The sequence below is a fragment of the Bos grunniens genome, chromosome X (genome assembly GCF_055505025.1).
Source record: "Bos grunniens cultivar Pamir isolate PY7600 chromosome X, Bosgru_T2T1.0, whole genome shotgun sequence".
NCBI classification, from domain to species: domain Eukaryota; kingdom Metazoa; phylum Chordata; class Mammalia; order Artiodactyla; family Bovidae; genus Bos; species Bos grunniens.
The window spans coordinates 62166578-62189336 of record NC_141194.1 but is presented as its reverse complement, the minus strand read 5'-3'; the positions used below and the strand labels follow the sequence as shown (position 1 = coordinate 62189336).

General features: G+C 48.6%; 1 protein-coding gene and 1 pseudogene across 1 annotated transcript in view; both read right to left on the bottom strand.

The window, feature by feature from the left end:
- The window catches only part of NALF2 (NALCN channel auxiliary factor 2), a 28659-nt gene extending 6665 nt beyond the window's left edge, over positions 1–21994 (bottom strand). The window contains exon 1 of the mRNA XM_086388510.1: positions 21131–21994. Coding sequence (XP_086244636.1) covers positions 21131–21994 — 864 coding nt within the window. The remainder of the gene's footprint in view (positions 1–21130) is intronic.
- On the bottom strand, positions 6518–7484 carry LOC147340554 (coenzyme Q-binding protein COQ10 homolog B, mitochondrial pseudogene; annotated as a pseudogene).
- Positions 21995–22759: the final 765 nt, after the last annotated feature.

The following is a 22759-nucleotide window of genomic DNA, read 5'->3' as shown; positions in this document are numbered from 1 at the left end:
ATGAAGGGTAAGAAAGAGTAGGGGATAGCGGTGAGGTACAGGAGAGCTGGAAGAGGGGCTGTGAAGAGGAGAGGCAAGAAAGAAGGAGTAAGAAAGAGGGTTTAAGAGCCAGCACGGGAATATGGAAGGTGAGTAAGATGGGAGCAGAGGAGAACCGAGATAAGAAAGAGGGATAAGAGAGCAGAAGGATACGGGGAAGAAAGAAAGACAAGACAAAAAGAAACCTGTAATGCTAAGGGCCCCAGGACCTCAGAGACCCCCCTCCATCCTGTGGGCCCCAGAGTTCCAAGAGAAATCTCTCTGTCCACAGCCTCTTCCCCAATCTCTACGGACTGGACCCAGAGTCTACCTCCACCCTCACCCTGGACTGTGTGGAACAGCCCAGTCCTCCACCACTGGGGTTCAGAGGCCCCCTCGGGATTCTCCCTGCGCGATTCTGGTTCAATATTCCTGCTCCCAGGTGAGGAGGTTGCAGTGGAGGGTCAGCCCTCCTCCCAGGCAACTGCAATTAGCTTAACGGCAGGCACTGGTGGCTGGCACTCCCCGTCTCTGCCCTAAGAGAGAGGGAGGGAGTTGAGGGAGGTGAGGCAGGAAGAGGGGTGGCCTGATTGTGGGAGGGAGGCCTTTCTCCTTAGTTAGATGACCCTCCCTCAAGCCCCACCCCCCAGAGTCACCATGGCAACAAGTGGGTGAGCAGATTGCCTGAGGAAGACACCAGGCCTGTGGGTGGCAAGGCAGGAACCGGCAAGGAACTAGTGAGGGAAATGGAGGAAGAAGGGGCTGAGAGGCAATCCAGTTCCTTGGCTCAGCAGATGGCCAGCTGAGGTCACTGCACTGGTCCACATGCTTTAAGAGGGGCTGGGGTCCTTCTCAGATGAAAAATCTGGCTTTCAGGACGACCACCTGGACAGCAAGCCTGCCTTAGTCTCTGCAGCCCTCTTCCTTAGACAGGCTTAAGTCACTTGCCTCATCTCATCAGTGTTAGGACTGAGCCAGAGGGGATTGTGTTACTTGGGCAGCTGCAGGGGTCCTGGGCATTCATCCACAAGGAAGGGGCAGAGCTGAGAGAGCCAGGTTCGAGACTTGTAGGGCTGGCTGGAGACGGGGCATGCAGGGCAAAGGAAGAAATGTCTCAGAACCAGACAGCAGTCAGTTGGGAGACCCTTGGAGATCTTTTGCTTGTTTCTCAATTCTGGCTGCATATTAGAATCACTCAGTCTTTTAAAAATGCTCCTGCTTGGCTTACATCGCACTCCAGACCAAGCAGTTAGAATCCTTGTGGGTGGAACCTACACATCTAGAGTTTTTCAAAACAGCTCAGGTAATTTTAATATGCAGAGATCTTAGCCTCACTTTATTTTATAACTGAGGGAACTGAGGCTCAGAAAAGGGGGGAAGGACTTGTCTACAGTCACACTAAATAGTGGCAGAGAGAGGAACTTGAAACCCAGTTTCTCGATTCCAACTCCAGGGTTCTTCCTACTGGACCATCCTATCAGTGACTGCATTCTAAACTCAGGACACAGGTGTGTGGGGAGGGGAGGACAGCTGAGGAGAACCAGGACTGCTCTGGGCTTTTCTTCAAACTCCAGCTCTGGCAGGAAAGGCTTCTTTATCACGCCCTGTGCACTGTGCTTAAGCATCCTGGACCTTTGAAGTAGCAGCAGACAATGGGTGGGGTGGAAGCTTTGACCTGGCAGTGCCCTCTTTTCCCTACAGAAGCCCCTTCCCCACGTCCAGCAGGCTGCTGCTGGGCTCACTCAAGTTCTGGCAGATACAGCCAAGTTGCTATGGGAACTGGGAGGGGAAGGAAGCAGGGAGTAACTAGAGGGAACACCAATTAACCCAAAAAGGAAGCTGAGAAGGCTATCCCACCCCTCCTCCCGGCTGGGCTGTTAAACCACTCTTGAAATGGGAGCGGGTAAGATGAGAGGGATCCCCACCCATCCTGGGCTCTGCAGCTGCTAGTTTAGGGGGGAGCAGGAGGACCTAAAGAGCCTTAACTTCCTGCTCCCTGGCGTGCAGCCCTGGCCCAGGCATTCTCATTCTTATGCTCTTCTGGGAAGAAGCAGGTGACTTGTCCAGGCCCCCACAGTGCTGCAGGAATGCACACGAGTGTGTGTATACATACACAGCCCACAGCCAAGACTTGGGGCCAGAAGGTTTAAGAAGAGGAGGCCACCCTGGACTCCTTGTTTTGGGGGCCAGAAAACCTCCAGAAAGGAGAGCTTCAGTTCCTGCCAACCAGAAAGTCGGCAGTTTCCTTCTTGGATTCCAACTTGCTTTCCTCCCTAGGGCCAGTTTTCCCATCCAAATACTCCCAATAGACCTTCTCTTCATCGTTGCTTGTTGTCCTAACGCACCCCTGGGACACTTGGCCAGGAGCTGCAGCTGCAGAGACTGTACAGGCAGAGTGGTAGTCTGGGCTGGGCTTGGGGATGAAACCCACTGTCCACAGCAAACAGTAAACACCCTGCCCCTAGATTTTACCTAAGGGGAAACTGAGGCCGAGAAAAGGGATTTGTTTCAGCCAACTCAGAAACATGCAAGAAATCAACTATTAATATAAAGCCAGGACTAGAAGGGAGTTACTCTGATGACTAACCCGATGTCTCTTCGCACTGAGTCCACACCTAGCATTGTGTGAAGGACCTCCGTGGGTAGATCTGAAAAGAGCCACATGCCCCTATTCCTGATTCTGGGCTTTCAAAGAGTTGGATCAGAACAGGGTAAGGTTAAAGTCAATCTCTCCAACCCAGGGAGGGAGATAATGGACATAATTCTGGGAGTAGTTCTTTGGGACTGGCAAAGTCAGACTGAGATTAGAGGCATTACAGCGCAAATGCAGGTGGGTGACATGGCTTTACTTAAGTGGCTGTAAAAATAAGCAATAGCTTTCCTGCTGCTGAGAATGAGCAGTCATGAGTCAGAGTGGCCTGGCCTGGCCTGGAGGAAAGTCAGGGTAGATAGCTGGAGAGGTATATATGAACCCAGAGCCAGTGTAGTTCCAGAGGGCCAGTCGCCTCCAAGTCCCTTAGGCCACCTGCTCCAAGACCAGGGGCAGCCTGGTCGGTGCAGAAGTGGTGTCCCTGGTGCAAGAGCAGCTCTCCGAAGGAGCCTAGAGGACCCGTATCAATCAGGTGATCAAGGAGGCAGGTTCATGACCATGCAGGAATGGAAAGGACTGTGACAACCATAACCCCACCTCCCTATCTGCTGTTGGAAGTTCCACCCCAACATCACTGCCACATCTTATCCAGCTACTGACTGTAAACCTCTTGTCATAGCACACATTCTCCTAGGGAAGCCCGTATCTTCAGACAACTCTCACAATTAAAGAATTCTTTCTCCTTTTGAGCTGACATAATGCCTCTCTGTGGCATTACTCATGGCTCCTACTAGCTCTTCTGGGGCCATAAACTTCCTGTCTCCATGCCAGCCCTGCAGGAGGTATTTGTAAACTTCCTTGAATCAGATCAGGTCTTCCAATTCATTTTTTTCCTGCAATGATCACGTTTGAACACGTTTGAGTGCCTGGCACTGTGCTGGAGAACTAAAGATGATAGAGATAGGGAAGACAAGATTGCTATCTTTAAGGAGCAGGAGAGATAACCCTGTGTATCAATCATTAGAAGTCACTGTAATAAGTAGTATGTACTTGGTACAAGTGATCCCATAAAGGGAGGAAGGATCAACTGTGTTTTGAGGGGTGAAGCATAGGAAAATATCTCCATATGGGAGAGGCTAGAGTTGGGGCTTAGAAAAAATGAGTTGAAGTTCACTGGATAGAATATGGCAGGAATAAGTGCACTTAAAGCAAAGGAATAAGCAGGTATAAAGGCCTGGGGGTTTGAAATACTGCCAGGTTCAGACACTGTTGGTAGTTCAGCATAGTTAGAGGATACGAAGGGGGCCATGATGGGAGATCAAGCTGCAGAGGAAGGCCATGGCCATAATATCATAATATATTATGATATGTTCTGGATGCCAGGCTTCATCCTATAGGCAACAGAGAACCTTTCGTGAGTTTTAAATAACTGCTTTTTAAAACTGCTTATCACTTCTATGACTAACTTTTTAGATTTATGTTCTGAAAATGTGGATGATGGATTATAGGCATCAAGACTGGAGGTAGAGAGATCAGCTAGGAGACTATTGCAACAATCTGAGTGAGAGACGATGGGGGCCTCAACTGAAGCAGTAGCAGCAGAGTTAAAAATGGAGAGAAGGGGATGGATATGAGAAGAGGTAAATTAGGGATATGGGGATTGAGGGTGAGGGAGGGGGTCAAGATGACTACCAGGTTTCTTGTTTGCGTGGCAGGATGAATAGTAGTTTCATTAAGGAAGGGAAAGCAGGAGGAGAAGTAGATTTGGGGGTCAAGAAGATGAATTCAGTTTTTGGTCATGCTGACTTTGAAGTATAGGTCAATATATACTAGGCAAGGTATAATGTCAAGGAGACAGTTGGACATAATGGTCTGCATTCTGAAGGAGGGTCTGGGCTAGAGATAAAGGTTTGGGAGTTACCAATGGTTAAGGAGTTAATCACTAGGAACATAGTAGGACTATACTTTCCCACACCTTTTGAAATCAGCTGTGGCCATAAGACTTTGGCCAATGAAATGTGAGTTGAAGTGACCTGGATCACTTCTGGGGAGAAGCTTTAAGAAGCTGGAATATGATTTGCCACATTCTCTTCCCTCTGCTGCTGACTGTGGAAGTGATGTTGAAATGGATCTTTTACTAGCCTAGGTCTCTTGGTGACTATCATGAACAGATGCTCCGTGATGACCTGTTTTGGACATGTATTATGAGCAAGAAATAACTGTTGTGATAAGCCTCTGATATTTGGGAATTCCCTGGTGGCTCAGACGGTAAAAGCATCTGCCTGCAATGCGGGAGACCTGGGTTCGATCCCTGGGTCAGGAAGATCCCCTGGAGAAGGAAATGGCAACCCACTCCAGTACTCTTGCCTGGAAAATTCCATGAATGGAGGAGCCTGGTGGGCTACAGTCCATGGGGTCACAGAGTCGGACACAGAGTCACAGAGTCGACTGAGCTACTTCACTTTCTTTCTTTCTTTCACAGCACAACCTAGCTCACTCTGACCTATAAAGCAATGGTGGAAGCCAAAGAAGTAGAGGATGTTGCCTAGGGAGAATGAACACATAGAGAAAAGGACCAACAGCGCAGCCCTGGAAAACATTAACATTTGGGGGTAGGTAGGAGAAGGGAGTGTGATGAAGACGAGGGAGTGGTTAAAGAGCTTGGAGAAGAAACAGAAGAGCGGCATTCTGTAAATTAGGGAAGAAAGTTCCAAAGAGTAAGAGTGGTCAGCAGATGAGGACACGCTGGCAGTTTCATCATGGTGAGAGCAGTTTCAGTGGAGCAGTGGGGACAGAAACCAATTTAAAAGGGAATGTGAGGGGAAAAAAATGGAGAGAGCTATGTGTACACTACTTTTCCAAGAAGCCAAACTAGTTTTTCAACTATTTTGGGGGATGTAGTTTCCATTTCTGTTTTATCCTGGTTGTTCCTATTCAGACAAATTCCTATTTTTTTCTTTTTTTTAAACAGATTAACTTTATTAAGTTACCACTTCAGTCCTTACATTGATTTGTTTACAAAAATATCAGTTTGAAATACATTATTGAAAGTGAATTCACACAATAAATAGAAAATAAGGATGCATAGTGCTGTAGACATATCAACCAACTTATCTTCATTTATTGTCCATTGCTATAGACAAAATTTGACACTGATTCAGCATTATTAAAATAGCAGTCAAAGGACTGGGGAGAGGGTTGCAAACAAAGACAAAAGTAGCTTAAAACTCTGGACCACTCAACAAAAAATTATTTATCTGGAAGCTAAGCTCAGTTTAACATTGAATTATCTACACTACCCATAGGAACAATTTAAAAATAAGAAAAGTGCCAGGGAACCTTCATTAACAATATTTTTAAGTCAAAGTTTTACTTTGTCTGATGACTACTCAATATCCTAAGCCATGAGGCAGGCCCTAAAACAATAAGTTATAAATAGTCTGAATTTAATAATTTAAACATGATATGGTTAATATTATACACACTTCATGAGTATCTCAACCAGCCTCTTCAGGTGACATGATAATTAAAAGGTTTAAATTTACAGTTTTGATTTCTGTTCAGAAGAGTGATGTCAGTATTCTAGCAACAGTGATGACATCCCATTATTATAAATATGCTAATATACATATTAGTCTGAATTAAACTTGATTAAATTCTACATACACGTGGTTTCATATTTCAAGTGCAAATTTTCAAAGGTACAAGTTTATAATCAAAGCTGGGTTTGACAAATGCTTTCTGACTTCCCTGGTGGCTCAGACGTTAAAGTGTCTGCCTACAATGTGGGAGACCTGGGTTCGATCCCTGGGCTGGAAAGATCCCCTGGAGAAGGAAATGGCAACCCACTCCAGTACTCTTGCCTGGAAAAATCCCATGGACAGAGGAGCCTGGTGGGCTAGAGTCCATGGGGTTGCAAAGAGTCGGACACAATTGAGCGACTTCACTTTCTTTCACTTTTTCTGACTTCTAAAAGCAAATGATGAAAGCACTTTCTAAAAGTAAATAAACTAGTTGCAAGTAGGTGACCACTTTTTTTCTCTTTATGTGCGGTGAACTTCATGAAGCATTCATTCCTGAAGTATATTTGTTTCTGGACCATACACTTACACGCTCTTCTTTCAAAGGCAGACACCATCTGCTTTACAACTTCATTGAAAAACCATGTGGCAAGCTGTGGTAGAAGTTTGCAAAATTCAAGAGAAATTGAAAAAATCCAAAGTAGAAGTTCTTGGGTAGCCAGGAAGACCTGGGCTAAAATGCCAAACAGTCTCCAAACGATTGAAGAGCTTCCCATCAGCACAGTATGCCTTTACCAAATGTGGTTACACTAAGGTTACTACTGATATATAGTGCTCCACTGCAGGTAGAAACCCAATTTCTAATCATGTTTTGCAGTATTCAGATCTCCTTGATATTACATCTGTTTTTTTGCACCAAGGAGCAAAATGCTTGTAATCCTCCATTCCTAATACTACATCATACATTTCCTGCATAGAACATCCTGTAATTCTCCTGTCTGAATATTTTTTTCTTCTGTTTATTAATGGTGCAGTGATTCTGAAGAAAGTTCTTGCATATATCTCCTTAGGCAAAGCTGAAGAGTGTAGTGGAAGAGTTCCGCTCATCAGTATACTGTGCTGGAGCCGGGGCTCTGGCTGCTACAGCCAGCTTTGGACAACATCCCCAAACCACCGTTTTCAGGGCCCTCTGACTGGTCCAAGCTGCCATGCCATCATCATCTTCTGACAAGTTCCTATTTTTCCATGTCCCTTGCAACTGAATGCAATCCCTAGACAGAGTTTATCAACAGAGTCAAGTAGAAATATCAGCCTTCCAATCCTAGAAGCTCTGTTTCTGTTAATACAGTCTAAGAACACATTTGCTCTCTGGGAGACTATATTGTATTCTTCTGATAATTTAGTGGAGATGGAGGGAGGAAGTTCTGCCTAGAGTGTGGGATCAAAGACATAGCTTAGATCAAAGTCCCTGGAAGGCGCTCAAGCCTTCTGGTGAGATATCTGAATAAATTATTAACATTCTTGGGACTGTAGGCTCCCTGAGGACAGGGGTTGTATCTTACATATCTGTGTATTTCCCTCAGGACTTCACAAGGAACTAGGTGTACAGAAGAGATGCTTGCTAAGTGCTTGAAATCCAACCGCTTAAAAGCCAAGCCTCCAGCAACTAGTCCAGACTGGAGGAAGGTGGAGATCTCCAAGAAAAGGATGGAAGTAATGGTTATGTAATGTGTCACATGAATTTTACAGCTTTGATGGAGAAATTGGGAATGCATTAGCAAAAAAAAAAATAATAGAAAACTAAGCAAATAGGGGGAAAAAAGAGGCAATTATTAACTCCAGGAAAACAAGTTGGCCAAGGAAGAAAATATAATCACAGTATTCTACATGACTCAGCTATGAACAATATTTATAATCCTAATGATATAAATATGGAATACTGTTAAAACCAGAAATTATGATATGACAATATTGGATATATGAGAGGAGTGTGCATATGGTGCTGCTGGTAGTAAGACAACTAAATACCCCTCTATAAAGTGAAAGTGAAGTCACTCAGTCATGTCCAACTCTTTGCGACCCCATGGACTGTAGCCTATCAGGCTCCTTAAAGTCAGTACATATTTAAATCAGAAAAAAATCAAAAAATAATAGCATACTATTTAGAGATGTGGAGGTACCTATCACAAGAAACAGCTAAGAAGTTTAGAAGTATTTGACTCTGAAGAATGAGGCTTAGGGTTGGAACAGAGGGCTTCTGCTTTAATTATAAGCATTGAGATTGCTATTTATTATTTAAAAGATATTATATTATATATAATTTAAAAGACAGATAGATGCTACAAGGATATATATGTATATATGTGATAGATATACATATGTATATATGTATATGTGTGTATCTTCACGTGCACAAAGATATTTCAAACAGAAAAGTCAAAAAATAGCAGCAGTATTGGCACATCATAAAAAATGTGACAATAAATATCAAAAGAAAAAGCTAAGTGTCTATACTGAAGATTCAGTATATATGTGTAGCTAATATGTCTTTTAAAATTATGAACATATATTACTTTGATAAAATGAAAATAAAATAAGAATATAAACTAATGCAGCCATGAACTTCAAAAACAACAAAACAAAGCCCCCAACACTTGACCTGATCAACCTTACCAGACTCAGCCCCCAAACCCCAGGTCCTAGTGTCTAGTCGTGGATCATCTATTCCATCACCACTGTCTGGGCCATGGGCTTGGGCCAGGTTAACAGGCCAATGAAATTAATGAGTGGTCCCATAGCCAAAGAGAAGAACTAGTGTGAGAGGAGGGGAACTTTGGTGGCCTCTGTACCCAAGCGGTGCAGGCTACCCACCCACAGAAATGGTGCCACTGTGACACTGACAACCATAGCTTCATTTGAGCTGCACACAAATGTGCTGGGCATGAAATCCCATTGCCCACTCACAGGCATGCCTGTCTGCCACACGTTGCTAATCCTGGGCTCAGGCTCAGGCAGGTATCTTCAGTTTCCTGCAGGGATCATTCTGAAACCAGCTCCTTACCGTTACCTTACTTCCATCCTCAAACACAGAACCTTGCTAAACAGACGACAGGCTGGGGAGAACAGAGACCCAATGAAAGGACCTGTCAGTTGTGCTTGGTCTCTGAGGGTGAGGTAAATAAAGGCTTTGGAGTCTTTCCACCTCTGGCTCTTCCCTCTCCTACCTGAGCATGTCTCTGTGTTCTCACGCACTAGAATCTCTCCAGTTGCCTTCTGGCTCCTAACTTTCCACCTCCACACTGAACACGTCACCTCCTGCTCCCAAATTACCTTTTCCTCCTCCTAAGGGAAAGTGTTGTTGATCTCAATTGAGTATTAAGCAGTCATTTAGATTAAATACATCCAATTAAAGTGAGAATAATAATAGCTACCATTTATTAAGTGCTTCAGAGAAGGCAATGGCACCCCACTCCAGTACTCTTGCCTAGAAAATCCCATGGATGGAGGAGCCTGGTAGGCTGCAGTCCATGGGGTCGCTAAGAGTCAGACACGACTGAGAAACTTCACTTTCACTTTTCACTTTCATGCATTGGAGAAGGAAATGGCAACCCACTCCAGTGTTCTTGCCTGGAGAATCCCAAGGATGCGGGAGCCTGGTGGGCTGCCGTCTATGGGGTCGCACAGAGTCGGACACGACTGAAGTGACTTAGCAGCAGCAGCAGCAGCATTAAGTGCTTACTATATGCCAGGCTCTGTTCTAAGCAACTGACATTTATTAACTCATTGAATCCTCACAACCACCTCCTGAGATGGAGACATATTTACAGGTGAGAACAGGAAGGACCAGAATTTAAACAGCTCATCCAAGGCCACACAGGCAATAACAATAATGGTGGCTACCATTTCTTGAGCACCTTCCATTTCATAGGCACTGTGTTCTTGAGAGATTAGCATGTTATATGCTATTGAAACCTCACAATGACCCTATTTCTTAGTTTTGAATTCAAAGAAAGTGAGGTTCCAAGAGAGATGAAAGGTCTCAACAACTGTTTTATGTAGTAGACAGATTTTGAGCCAGAATTTGAAGTCAGGTTTACCTGGACTTCAGTGCCCAAGCTCTTATATATAATATTGTCTCTTGGATGGTCCCTCCATTTCACTATGACCATTGAAGTAATTAGCTTGTTACTCAAATCTTTTTGATGGAATTTCAGGTCAAGTTGGGGAGAGATTTCTAGGACTGGATGGGAGAGTGATTTTCTAAAATCTGTGTATTCAGCTCATTCCTGATATAAGTTTTCTTTGTAAGGAGGTGTGGGGTGAAGAACATTCAAGTATGAGGGGCTACAAAAGACCATTTCCATTCCTCCATCAAAGCACTCCCTTTCCTCTTTTCTCTAAATGTATGCATGTGTGCAAGCACAGACACACACACACACCTTGGGAGTGTTGAAAAGAGGCAACTGTTCCTGCTTTAGCAACTGGTGATGGGAAGGCAGCTGTCTCCTTGTAGAAAGGTCTTCTTGTCTTTGGACATGAGGTTTCCTGTCCTAGGTCTTACCATGTAGGGGCTCCTGGAACTGCCTTGCTCTAGAAGGCTCCAAAACCAGAGTTAATTCCTTTAGAAAGGTTTCAGGGCAGCCACACACTCTACCTAATTGTTCTTTCTTCCCAGTTTGCTCTGTAAATATTCTTCATCGAAAAGCCTTTGCTCTGGTCAGGTAGTTAGCCAGAGCTGGGTTCTGCCACTAAGTGGCTGTATGAACTTAGACAAGTCATCTGTAAGGAGGGAGAGACTCAGTCACTAATTTGCTATGTGGCTGTAAGCAAAGTACTCTCTCTCTCTCTGAGCCTCAATTTGTATCCAAGAAGATGGTCCCTAGGGAGGCAGCATGTATAGGGAGAAGACAGGGTCAAACATCTTTAACCTCAAACAGTCCTGTGGGCAAAGGTCAGGTCTGCTCTCACTAGTTATGAAACCTCACACAAGTTACTTAAATTCCCTGATCTATACTTTCCTCATCTACAAAATGGGAGATAGTAAGAGCATATATCCTCAACCTTTCTGCAAATGATGTCTGTAAATCAACTAGCACAAAGATTTACCTATAGTAAAATTACACTAGTACAGATCGGGTAGTACCATTGCCTTCTGGTAACTAAATCCCTGGATTTGACCTGAATTCAAATTCCAGGTCCAACCCTTACTAGCTGGATGACCTTGAGCTAGTTACCTAACTCCTCTGAGCCAGTCTTCTAAGTAAAACAGGGATAAATATATAGGCACAAGACAGATGTAAGAATTAAGTGAGATAAAGTATATAAAAGTGCCTGGGATAGTTCCTTTCCTTCCAATGCACCCCTTTCAGCTCCAAGAGTCAAATAATAAATGAAAGAATACTGCCATAAATGTAATCAGAAAAAACTCATTAATACACATAAAAGAGTACATACAAATCAATAATAAAAACATAAGACATAAATAGACAATTCACAATGCAAGCAATACAAATGGCCCATAAATAAGAAAAACAAATGTTTGACCTAAGGAATGAAAATTACAACCAATGATATACCATTTTTAGCTCCAAATTAATATAGTTTTTAAAAATATGATACTCAATACTGGACAAGAGTGGTAAATTAGTCTCACATTTGTGGCAAGGGTTTAAATTAGAATCACCCTTCTGGAAATAAATTTGGTAAGAAAGAAATTTGTATGCCACAAGCTTGAAAAAGGTCAATACTCTTTGATTCTGTAAGACTCATCCCGGAAGTTCATTCTGCAGAATTAATGTATATGCTTTCATGTGTATGCAAAACAAGGGAAAGAATCATTTTGTGTACAAATGCTAATGTAAGCTCAGAAAGAGGGATGGAAGGATACACACCAAATTGTTAACATCAGTGGCCTCAGGGCAGTAGGATTGGGAGAGGAGGGAACAGAAAGATTATTAAATATTTTTTTATAAACCTCTGTATTGTTAGATTTGGTACAATGAAGGTGCATTATTTTGTGATTTAAGAAACTTAGCAAAGTACAGAAATAAGAAAAAATGATTGAGGTAGAAAATTTATTAGAAAAAGAAAATTGTAGATGTGACAAAGACTTATGGACAAAGTTATCCATCACAGCATTATTTATAAAAGTTGAAGGTAAATACCTAATAATAGGGAACTAGGTAAATAAATTGCACTAAATTCATGTGATGGAATATTATATGCTCATCAAGAATGATGTTTGTGGGAATTCCCTGGTCGTCCAGTGGTTGGGACTCCGTGCTTTCACTGCCGAGGGCCCAGGTTCGATCCCTGATAGGGGAACTAATCCCACAGGCCATGTGGTGCAACCAAAAAAAGAAAAGAATGTGGTTTGTGAATATTTAATTACATGGAAAGATACTCAGTATAATTTTAGCAATAAGTTAGAAAAAGTAGAGTAAAAAACCTAGATGATTTCAACTATGTAAAAAATATATAGTCACATCAATTAGGATGGCTACTATCAAAATAAAAGAAAGGAAAAGAGTAAGTGTTGATGAGGATGTGGAGAAACTGGAACCCTGTGCATTGCTCATAAGAATGTCAAATGGTGCAGCACTGTAGAAAGCAATATGGAGGCTCCTCAAAAAGTTAAATATGGAATTACCACGTAATGCAGCAAGTCTAGGTATACAACCAAGAGAACTGAAAGCATGGGTTCAAATAGATATTTGTATACCAATGTTCATAACAACATTACTCACAATAGCCAAAAGATGGAAGGAAATGAAAATATAGGTCCACACACGAACTTGTCCATGAACATTCATAGCAGTTTTATTCATAATTGTCCCAAAGTGGAAACAACCCAAATGTCCATAGAGATGAATGAATTTTTAAAATGTGGTATATCCAGACAGTGGAATATTATTCAACTATAAAAAGAATGAAGTACTGATACATGCCACCACGTGGATGAACCTTGAAAATGTTATGTTAAATGAAATACGCCAGACACAAAGGACAAAAAGTATATATGATTCCACTTAAATGAATTATCTAGAATAGTCAAATTTATAGAGATGGGAAGAAGAATAGAAGTTACCAGGGGCTGGGGGAGGAGGAATGGAGAGTTATTGTTTAATGGGTAAAGACTTTCTATTTAGGAGAATAAAGACATTTTAGAAATGTATAGTGGAGGTGGTTGTACAACATTGCAAATATACTTTAATGCCACTGAACTGTACACCTAAACATGGTTAGAATGGTAAATTTGATGTTATGTATATTTTACTACAGTAAAAAACTATGCCACAAAAAGACATATTGGGAGGAAATACACTAACATTAAGAACATCTCAAGGACCCTTTTCAAACTGTTATATTTCTATTTTCCAAAATATTTCAAAGATCATTTTTTTGGTAATTGAGAAAAAAAGTTTTTTTGTTTTTTTTTTTCTGTTAAGATTCTGAGTCTATAATAGTTCTGAAGGATTAACCTGGTTGGAAGTTTTAGTTGAGTTCAACACTAAGCAGATATGCTCACCTTCCACAGATCAGCCAGGTAGACATGCTATCTGCTGGAAACCAAATACAGAGACAGGGAACAACAGTAACACCCACGACTGCCACATGTCCTTCTCCAGGCAGAGCTTGGTGAGTTTGCACTTCCTTCTACCTCTAAGAGAAGTTCAGCCATCCTAGGCCAGGGCTCACCAAAACCCTGGCATGGGAACTGTGTGTCCAAAGCCCAGAGGCTCTTGGGTAACAAGGTCTCATCATTTTCTCTCCCAGCAAAGGCTGGGCAGGGCTCAGGCCTGTTTAGGGGGATGTACTCCTCTCATGCTCTGGTTGATCCTTCTAGCAGATTTGGATTGAGAATATAGTAGATACCTCCCCTCCAGGCAAGAGGAATCCAGCTCCTCCCATCCCCTTGGAAGAGCCTTTAGAAATAGAAGGGAGCAAACACCTCCCTTTCTCATCCTCTGTCACAATCCCAAGAGGATACCAGTGATTATCACTGGGGCTCAAGGACAAGAGACTGGGGTACTGAACAAAGACGGTGCTGGTAGGTCCCCACTTTGGATCTGAGCCACTCCAGGGGCTCCCTACAAGTTGGCAGTAGGTGTTGCTGGATCCCCTTGCACTTGGTCAGCTTCTCACTCCAGTCTCTCAATAGTCAGCTGGGCATTGCCTCTGACAGCTGGAGGGAGTTTATTAAGCATTTCTTTGTACATGTGTGACTGGGGAAACAATGGACAGACCTGGGTTTGTGTGGCAGTCTTCCCACCTTTTAGCTATGTGACCTGGATGAGTCCCTTTCTGTCAATAAACCTCAGTTGTCACATTTGTAAAAAGGGGATTATAAGAGTACCTGCCTGCTAGGATGACTGTCAGAATTAACTGAGTTCATGGACACACATAAAGCCCCTGGCATCTCCCAGGCACTTGAAAGCTGGCAGTTTTCTTTTCCCCTTTCTCTTTCTTCTTTGGTGCCAGCCTGCCTTTGCCTTCTGGCCCAGAGACTTGTGGTTCAGGTTCCAGCTCCTTTTGCCAGAGTCCATTCAAACAGGAGCTTTGGCCCTGGCAGCACCTGTTACTCCATAGTAACTTTTTCCTTCCCCAGGGCCAGCTGCAATTCACCTGGTACCCTTGCTCTCCCCCTCAGCACCTGTCTGGCTCAAAAATTCAGGCTCTTCTGAACCCCCTTACATGCCCAGGAAGAAAAGTCTGGTCCAGCATCACTACACACACCCTGGTTTGCACCCCTGTAACCACAGGAATAATACATCTGTCCCAAGAGGCCTCCTGGGTCAGCATCAGAGAATGGTGCTCCTGGAGGCCCACAATTGTCTACCCCAGCCTCAGAAGCTGCCTCTGGCTTTCCAACAAACACCTGCAGCTGGAATCCACATGTGGCTGAGATGTGAGCTGGGGGCAGGGAGGGGCAGGTCTGACTCCCAGGGCACAAGGGCGCACAACAGGTAAACAGCCTCACAGGGTGGGAACATAAAAGACTGCCCTGAGGGAGAAGTTTTTCTAGGGCAAACTCCCACCCTCGAGTCTAAGGTGTCCTACAGATGCACCCACACACTGAAGGGTGGATATGCCCTTTCCCTGAGACACTGATGCTGCAGGAGGAGACCAACACACACCACCTGGCTTAGAAGCACCCTCCTGTGCTTGTGATGTGTTTGGAGATCCTTAGCCCTCCTTTAGTCTAAGCCCCACCGGCACCCACTGTCTTCCCTTTCCTCACCCTTCCCTCCACTGTGTTCGGCAGACTCTTCCAGCCAGACCAAGAGATGGGTGGGAGGCTGCTGGGCTCCCTTCCTCCACCTAATTCCCCCCACCCCCACCTTCAGGAGATACCAGTGTATCCTTCCTGGAGGTTCCCGTTGCTATGGTGACTATAGTAGTCAGGCACCAGCCTGTGGGAAGGATGGGAAGTTGCCATGAAGAGGACTGTGTGTCTGTGTGTCTAAGCATGTGTGCACATGTCCACCCTGAGTGGGGAGGAGAGAAGGCAGGAAGGAGAAAAAGAGCAGCGAGGGAGAGAGAGGACAGGAGAAGAGGGGACCAGAAGATCAAAGGGGGCAGGAAGAGGGATGCGGATCAGAGAGGCAAACAGTGAGTGGGGTGTGAGGGATGCGAGGGGTGAGGGGGCATGGAGGTGACAAGGGCAAGAGGTATAGTGCTTAGGGGATGAGGCCAGAAGAGGATCACAGTGGGGCAGGGTAAAGGTTGGGGGAGTGTGAGAGACAAGGGGAATGGAGCAGGATGGGAGATGGGAGAGGGCTGGCTGTTAGAAGGGAGCAGTGAAGGGCGAGGGGGGAAAGGAAGGGGTGGGAGCAGATGGGGGTAACTGTGGGGAGAAGTGGGGACTAGAGGAGTGTAGGTGTGGGGATAAGAAATAGAGAGTGAGGTGCAGGTGTGGTTTGGGAAGGGTCTAGGGTGACCTTCTGCTTCTCCGGTGGCTCAGACGGTAAAGAATCTGCCTGCAATGTAGGAGACTGGGATTTGATCTCTGGGGTCAGAAACATCCCCTGGAGAAGGGAATGGCTACCCACTCCAGTATTCTTGCCTGGAGAATTCCATGGGCAGAGGAGCCTGGGGGATACAGTCCATGGGGTCACAAAGAGTTGGATACGACTGAGCGACTAACATAGGGTGACCTTCTAACAGAAGGTTGGGAAAATTGTGCAGTCCTTGGAGTATGGATAGGGGATGTTGGTGGTGGGTCAGAATTCGGGGGATTGTGTGGATTGGAGTGCGGTGGGTCAGGATAGGGGTGAAGGGGTTCAGAGTGGTGTGGGTAGCATAAGGCCACTTTCCCATTCTCACATTTACGCTCCTACATCCTGTCCGAGCTACAAACACTGCCTTTTCCCTATCGCTGGCCCTTCCCAGAAGCCCAGTGCTCATGGCTGTGGCCAATGAACTTCCACGGATGTGGATGCCCCTCCTCGAAGCTTTGCCATGGTTCCTAGGAGCCTGCTTCTTGACTGACCCCCCCTTTCTTCCTCCACCCTCCACATGTGAACAGGTTCTTTGCCTGTAAGAACCCTGGGTCAGGGAGGCTGACTGTGGGGCACTGTTCCCTGCCAGCAAGCTTGGGTGACAACAGGGACCACTTGCCAACTTGGGGCTCCTGCCCTTAGCCCAGTGCCCTGAGCTTCCTGCTCGCAGCGCCAGCGTTAGCCTGGGAGTCCTGATTGGCAGGAAAGCTGTGGCAGGTGGGAGGAAAGAGGAAGGCACCGAGGCAGAAACAGCTGCCAGCCGGAGTGGAGGAAGAGCAGGGCCCCTAGAGTAAGGGCAGAAGGCAAGGTGCTGGCTCTGGCAGCCCCGACCCCTGCTTGTGGGTGTTAGGCCTCCTTCCTGGCCCTCTCTATTCAATCCTGCTGCTGAGGGAGCAGCCTCTGTTCACGAGCCTGAGCTCTGAGCTGACACAGACCTCAGAGGTGGCTGGTCCAACCTGCCCTATAATCTGGAGTCAGTCATCTCCACAGCATTTCCTCTAGGGGTCTGCCTGAATCAGCCTAGACCTTTCCCCTGGGAGAAGGAACTCACCTCCTCTCAAGGCACTCTGTTTCTTCTTTGGAAGGAAAAAACTGTTAACTGAACAACTCTGACATGCCAGGTCTACGTACTGTGCAGATTTCTCGTTAATAATGAGCTCACAGGGCCATTCTGATGAATTAGCTCCATTTTACAGATGAGAAAAGTGAGGATGAGAGAGCTGAGTCCCTAGCTCAAGGTCACGTGGGTAATACATAAAAGAGCTGAGTTTGAGCCTAGGACTCTCTAACCATGAAGTCCCCTTGGGGTTAAGCAGGACATGCCTCTTCTTTGGCACCCCGACAACTCTTCAGAGGTCTGAAGTCAGAGACCACACCCTACTGAGTCTCCTCTTCTCCTGGTGAAACAGCTCCTTCAACTATATCCAGGAGAACTTGGGTTTTAGCCTCCTCCTACCTGCTCAGTGTGAGACCCAGAACCAAATATACAATCTGCCAGGTGGGTGCAGGTCAGTCTAGAGGAAAACAGAACTACTGCATCCTTCCCTGGCCCTATGGCTAGTGAGAGCTGAGCACTGGCCTTCTCTTGGGCTTCTATCTCCTCCTGGATCAGAGCTATGAGAGAAGAGGTCAGGGTTTTGTTCCCATCTTCACCACTGTCCCCATTAGACTATACTGAATTTAGACTAGGGAAGGGGCAGGGGTGAAGGAAGAGGCAATCAGAACCAGGCAGGGCCTGGCAGGGTTGGGAGATGGAGAGGGTTGCGGGAGTGAGGAGGTGGTCCAGTAACTGTAGGCAGGGCCAGGAGGGCCAAGCAGAGCGGGAGGCAAAGGCTGAGGGGGTACCTGCACAGGGAGTTAAGGGAGGGGTGGAGAGTGGCCCTGGGGGTTGGGAGAGGCCAGGGTGGGGATGGGCATCAACCTAAGTTATCATCGCCCTGCTGTGCGAGAGGAAGTCAGTCGCACATTAAGGAAATGTCGCAGCTGGTACTAAATTGGGAGGTGTCACAGGAAGCAGTGAGGACAGGTATGATGTGTGGGGCCCTGTGTGGCCCAAAACAGGGGCAGACACTGCAAAGGGAGAGAACAGGGTTTCTGGGGCTGCCCGGGAAAGATCTGAGATACTCGGGACAGGCCCCTGGGGACGGGGGGGTGCGGGGGTGTCACCTGGCCCTGGAGCAAAATCTCCAGGTTTGGTTTCCAGCAGCAGAAGAGGCCTCCTCACCCTGGCCTGGGGCTGTGGGCTTTCCACCCTGGAGAAGCTTGGAGGACGGGGCATTGTCTCCAAGGGGTCCCATTTGGGGGAGGGGCTGGGCAGGACGGCTTGAAGCTGTAGGCCAGACTAGGGATCTGCAAAAAAGGTCTGGGATAGAGATGGGCACTGGGGTGAAGTGAGAGAGGCTGCAGGAAGGAGGGGAGCAGGGCTGTCTTTTCCTGTAGGGCCTGTAATACAGCTGGAATTGAGAGGCCTGTGGGCGTAGGCCTCAGCGGAGGGAGAGCACATCCTCGGAGAGGGTGGGAAAGACAGGAAGAAAGCCGTGGAGCTTGCACTGCCCTTCTCCCAGCACAGCAGGCAGCAAGAGAGCAGGCGGAGTTCACTTGAGAGGGGGAGAGAGAGAGAGAGTGAGAGAGCGAAAACGACAAGGAGACAAAGGAGAGCAGGGAGGACCCAGGCCACTGTGGACCAGATAAGACACCACGGCCAAAGCATGGGCTTAGCACCAACACCATGAGGGTTAGAGGCCTGGTACTCCTGCTCGTTAGCCAAGTGGCGTTGGGGTAAACTGCTTGAGCCTGCACCTCAGTTTCCCCATCTGTAAAATGGAGCTAATGATGCTGGTATTACCAGCCTCCCCAGGCAGTTGTGATCTCATAATATATGTGAGAGAGGATAAAAACCCTAAGCAGGACATCACCATTAGATGTTTTATTATTCTTACAAAATATTATCAGCTACCTCTTCCCACTTCAATTTCACAAAAGTCTCAGGATGTGGGCACAGCCAGGGTTATTATGCTTGTTTTATGAATGAGAAAACAAAAGCTTAGAGAAGTGAAGTGATGTGCCCAAGGTCACACTACGAACAAGTGGTAGAGATAATCAGGCCTCCTGAATCCAAGAGACCAGTTGCTTTTCTCCATCAAGCTGCCTGGTAAAAATAATCAATGGGAGGGGTTATTATTTAGTGCCTCATCAGACAGAGTTTGAAGCCAACTGTGACCTGGAGAAAAAGAAAATCCCGTGGGAAAGTTGTGGCATGGTCTCTCTTTTATCCTGCAGATTGTGGGAAAGAAAATGTCAGGGCCATGGGGTCAGAGTGAAGACCACAAAAAGACAGACATCCTTTATTCCACTTGCTAGTGGGCTGCATCCTTCTATTTGTGCTGAGTGTGTGTATCTGTGGCTGACATCAAGGGTGTACGTCTATCCCTATGTGACAAAATGTGTCCTTTTTTCATGTGACGGTACTTCTGCCTGTGTGTCTCTGAGATGCTGGGGAGATGTGCATGTGTATGACACCATGTCTGATTCAGTGGCACTGTTTGTGGGTGTGCCGACCTCTCTCCATCTCGGTGTGACTTTGCCTGGGGTGGCGGTGGTGCTGTTTGGCAGTGTGTGCATGTCTATCTGTCTGTACACCTTTAAGAAGTGGAATATCTCATTTGGTAGTGTGAGTGAGGCAGTGAGTCAGCTGAGGCTGAGGGAGGCGGGAGGGAGACTGCTAGGTTACGAGAACAGGAAAAAGGAGAACAAGAAAGTGAAGTCAGGAGCAAGGAGCTACCCCTTTCCTCCCCAACCCCCTGCTCAAATCCCTAAGGAGCCCACCATGAGCTTGGAACCCGGCAGAAGGCCACGCTGTCACGGTGGATGGAAAGGGGCACTTTCCGCCCCTCCCCAAAGCCTCAGAGGGAGACAAGCTAGGCTGGGAGGTAACCATCTTCCTCTCAGCCCCCAGTTCTAGGATGGGTGAGGCCAGCACCCCACCTGGCCTCCTCTTCACTTGACCCTTTGACCTTGCTGTTCCTTTTCCTTTCAAAGGCAGGCCACCTGGCAGGCTGCACGAACAAAGGAGTAGCACCACGTCCCAAACGTTTACAGCCCCCACACACTCACTGTCCAGAATGACCCTGCTCAGGGTCAAGAAGTTTCTCAACACTCAGCTCTGCCCCAGGCAGGTGCATTCTGCAGCAGCCTCGCCTCTCCTCTCTCTGGATGCCTGTCCCCAACAGCTTAGAAAGCCAGCTTTTCCTCCACTGCCACCCCAGCGTGCTGGGAAGGCACCTGAGACTTGTAATGCACCAGCCTCCAGTGACCCTCTCACAAGCTGCTGTGCCGGGCTCCCGGCTCCCAGCTCATTCTCTTGTCGGGGGAGAGGAGCTAGCAGCTTCCTTTCTTGGGAGAAAACAGGCACCCTGGGGCTCCACTTGCCTAGGCTCTGACCAGCCACCTCAGGTCATATAAGGTCAGCAGTGTGCTGTGTCCCACGACCAAACGCCCCTCCCCTCACCCACTGGCAGGGGCTGAAGAGTGAGGGTTAAATGGCAAATATTCTTCCCCCCACCTTTGGCCTTCCCCTTGTAGCAGCCAGTCCCAGGACTTTCCATTCCAGCCCAGGAAAGGAAAGGGGCATCGCTGGCTAAGGATGGGGGCTGGGGGAGCCAGAGCCCTCTTTCCACCCCTTTGCTGACTTGCCCCCCCGCCCCACCCTCCGGAACCCTTCCCGCCTCATGCGGGGGACGGGATGCAAGAAAGCCCTTGTCCGATGGTGCCCAAACCCAGAATCAATAGAAGTTAGCCAGGTGGTTACCTGACCTAAATCCCTGAGGCCCCTTCTCCGCGGAGGGTCCCACAGTAGCACTACCCGTGGCCCACTGAGAACGGTGGGGGTGATGGGAGGCGGTAGGGTGGGTACAGGGGGAAACCTTTTTTCTCCCGGTTCCACCGCCACCGTTCCCGCCGCCAAAGCGGCAGCCGTTGTGGCCGCGGACGCCAGTCCCTACCTTACAGCCTTTCGTGCAGGACCGGATTGAGTACTCTTCTGCCTGTAAGTATTTATGCAGCACGAGGTCGAACTCGTCATATTTTTCCTGAGCATGTCGGTCGAGCCGCTGGTACGCCTCGATACAGTTGCTACACACCTCCCAGGCCCCGGAGCCCGGGCTAGCCACCACGGCCAGCAGGTCCCCCAGCAGGTTGTCCAGGCTGCAGTCCAGGCTGTCGGGGCGGTCCATGCCCAGCAGCAAGTCCCAGACCGTGTAGGTGTCGCAAAAGGAAAGAGTGAAGTTCCGAAAGTGGCCTTTGAGCAAGTTTTTTTTGGCGGTGGGGAACTCGGCCGGGGCACGGGAAGGGGAGTCAGGGGGCCGCAGAGGGGGCGCTGGGGTAGTCGGTTCGAAAAGTCTCTGCAAAGATTGCAGTTTGGTGCAAGCTGCGTCCAGCCCCGTGGGTTCTGGGACGCCGCCGCAGTCCGGCCCGGGACCGGCGGCGGCGGCGGCTTTGGTCAGGTTGCTGTATCGCGGGCCGCAGGTGCCCGGGGGCGCGCTGGGCTGGCCGGGAGGCGGCGGCGGCGGCAGGGGCAGCACCGCGCGAGGAGGCACCGGCTGCCGCTCCCGGCCGGCCCCCCAGGGCGGCCGCATGGCGCTGCTCAGCTCCCTGGCTCGGGGCCGGGCCCCCGCGCACAGCCACAGATGGTCAGCGAGCAGCACGGTGAAGAAGAGCAGGGACGCCAGGGACAGTCGCCATCGCTGCGCCCGCTCGGAGTCGGCGCAAGGTTTGTCGCTCGGCCTGGGAGCCCAGCAGCAGCAGCAGCAGCAGATAGTCAGCGCGGCGGCGTCTTTTCCGGGCCACATCCAAGCGCCCCTGAACATATTTCAGGGGGGTCCGGGCTGGAGGGAGCAGGCGGGCGCGAGGCCGGACGGCCGTCTCGGGCGGGCGGCTGCGCGCCGCTTCGCGCTCCTCGGCGCCGTCCAGGCTCTACCTCGGGGGCTGCATGGCGAGTCAGGCCGGCCGGCCCGGGGCCCCGCTCAGGCCGGAGTGGCGGGGCGCTCTCGCACCGTCCTCGCGCCCGTCCCGCGCTCCCTTGCTCGCCGCCCGGGCGCGGCCGCCCGGCCCGCTAGGCACTGCCCAGCGTCCCGGCGGGGGGCGGTGCGGGGCACTGGGGCGGTGGCGGCTGAGGCGGCAGCGCCGCACTCCTCATAGTGTCGGGCCCCTCAGCTGCCCCGAGCCCAGCGCCACTCCACTCCGCGCCGGCGGCCGCCCGGCTAGCACTCCGCTCCGGCCGTCTCGGCTCGGCGCAGCTCTGCGCCCCTCAGCGCCGCCGTGCGGGCCCGGTCGCCGCGCTCCGTTCAGCTCGCTCGCCCCGCGCCGCTCCGCTCCCGCCCGCCAGTCCGCCCGCCCGCCCGCCGGCCGCCCGCTCCGCACCGCTCCCTGCCTCGCTTGCGCCCTCCTAGGCCCGCCGGCCGGCCCGCTGCCCAGCCCTTCGGGCTTCGCTCGCGCTCTGGCTGTTCGCCGGGGCCGGTCCGGGGCCAGCTCCGCTCCGGCTCAGCGCCCGTCGTTTCCGGAGTTCCGGCTCGGGCGGGCCACCTAGCTCTCCGCGGCGCCACAGGCGCCGGACGCCGACGCGGGGCTTTACT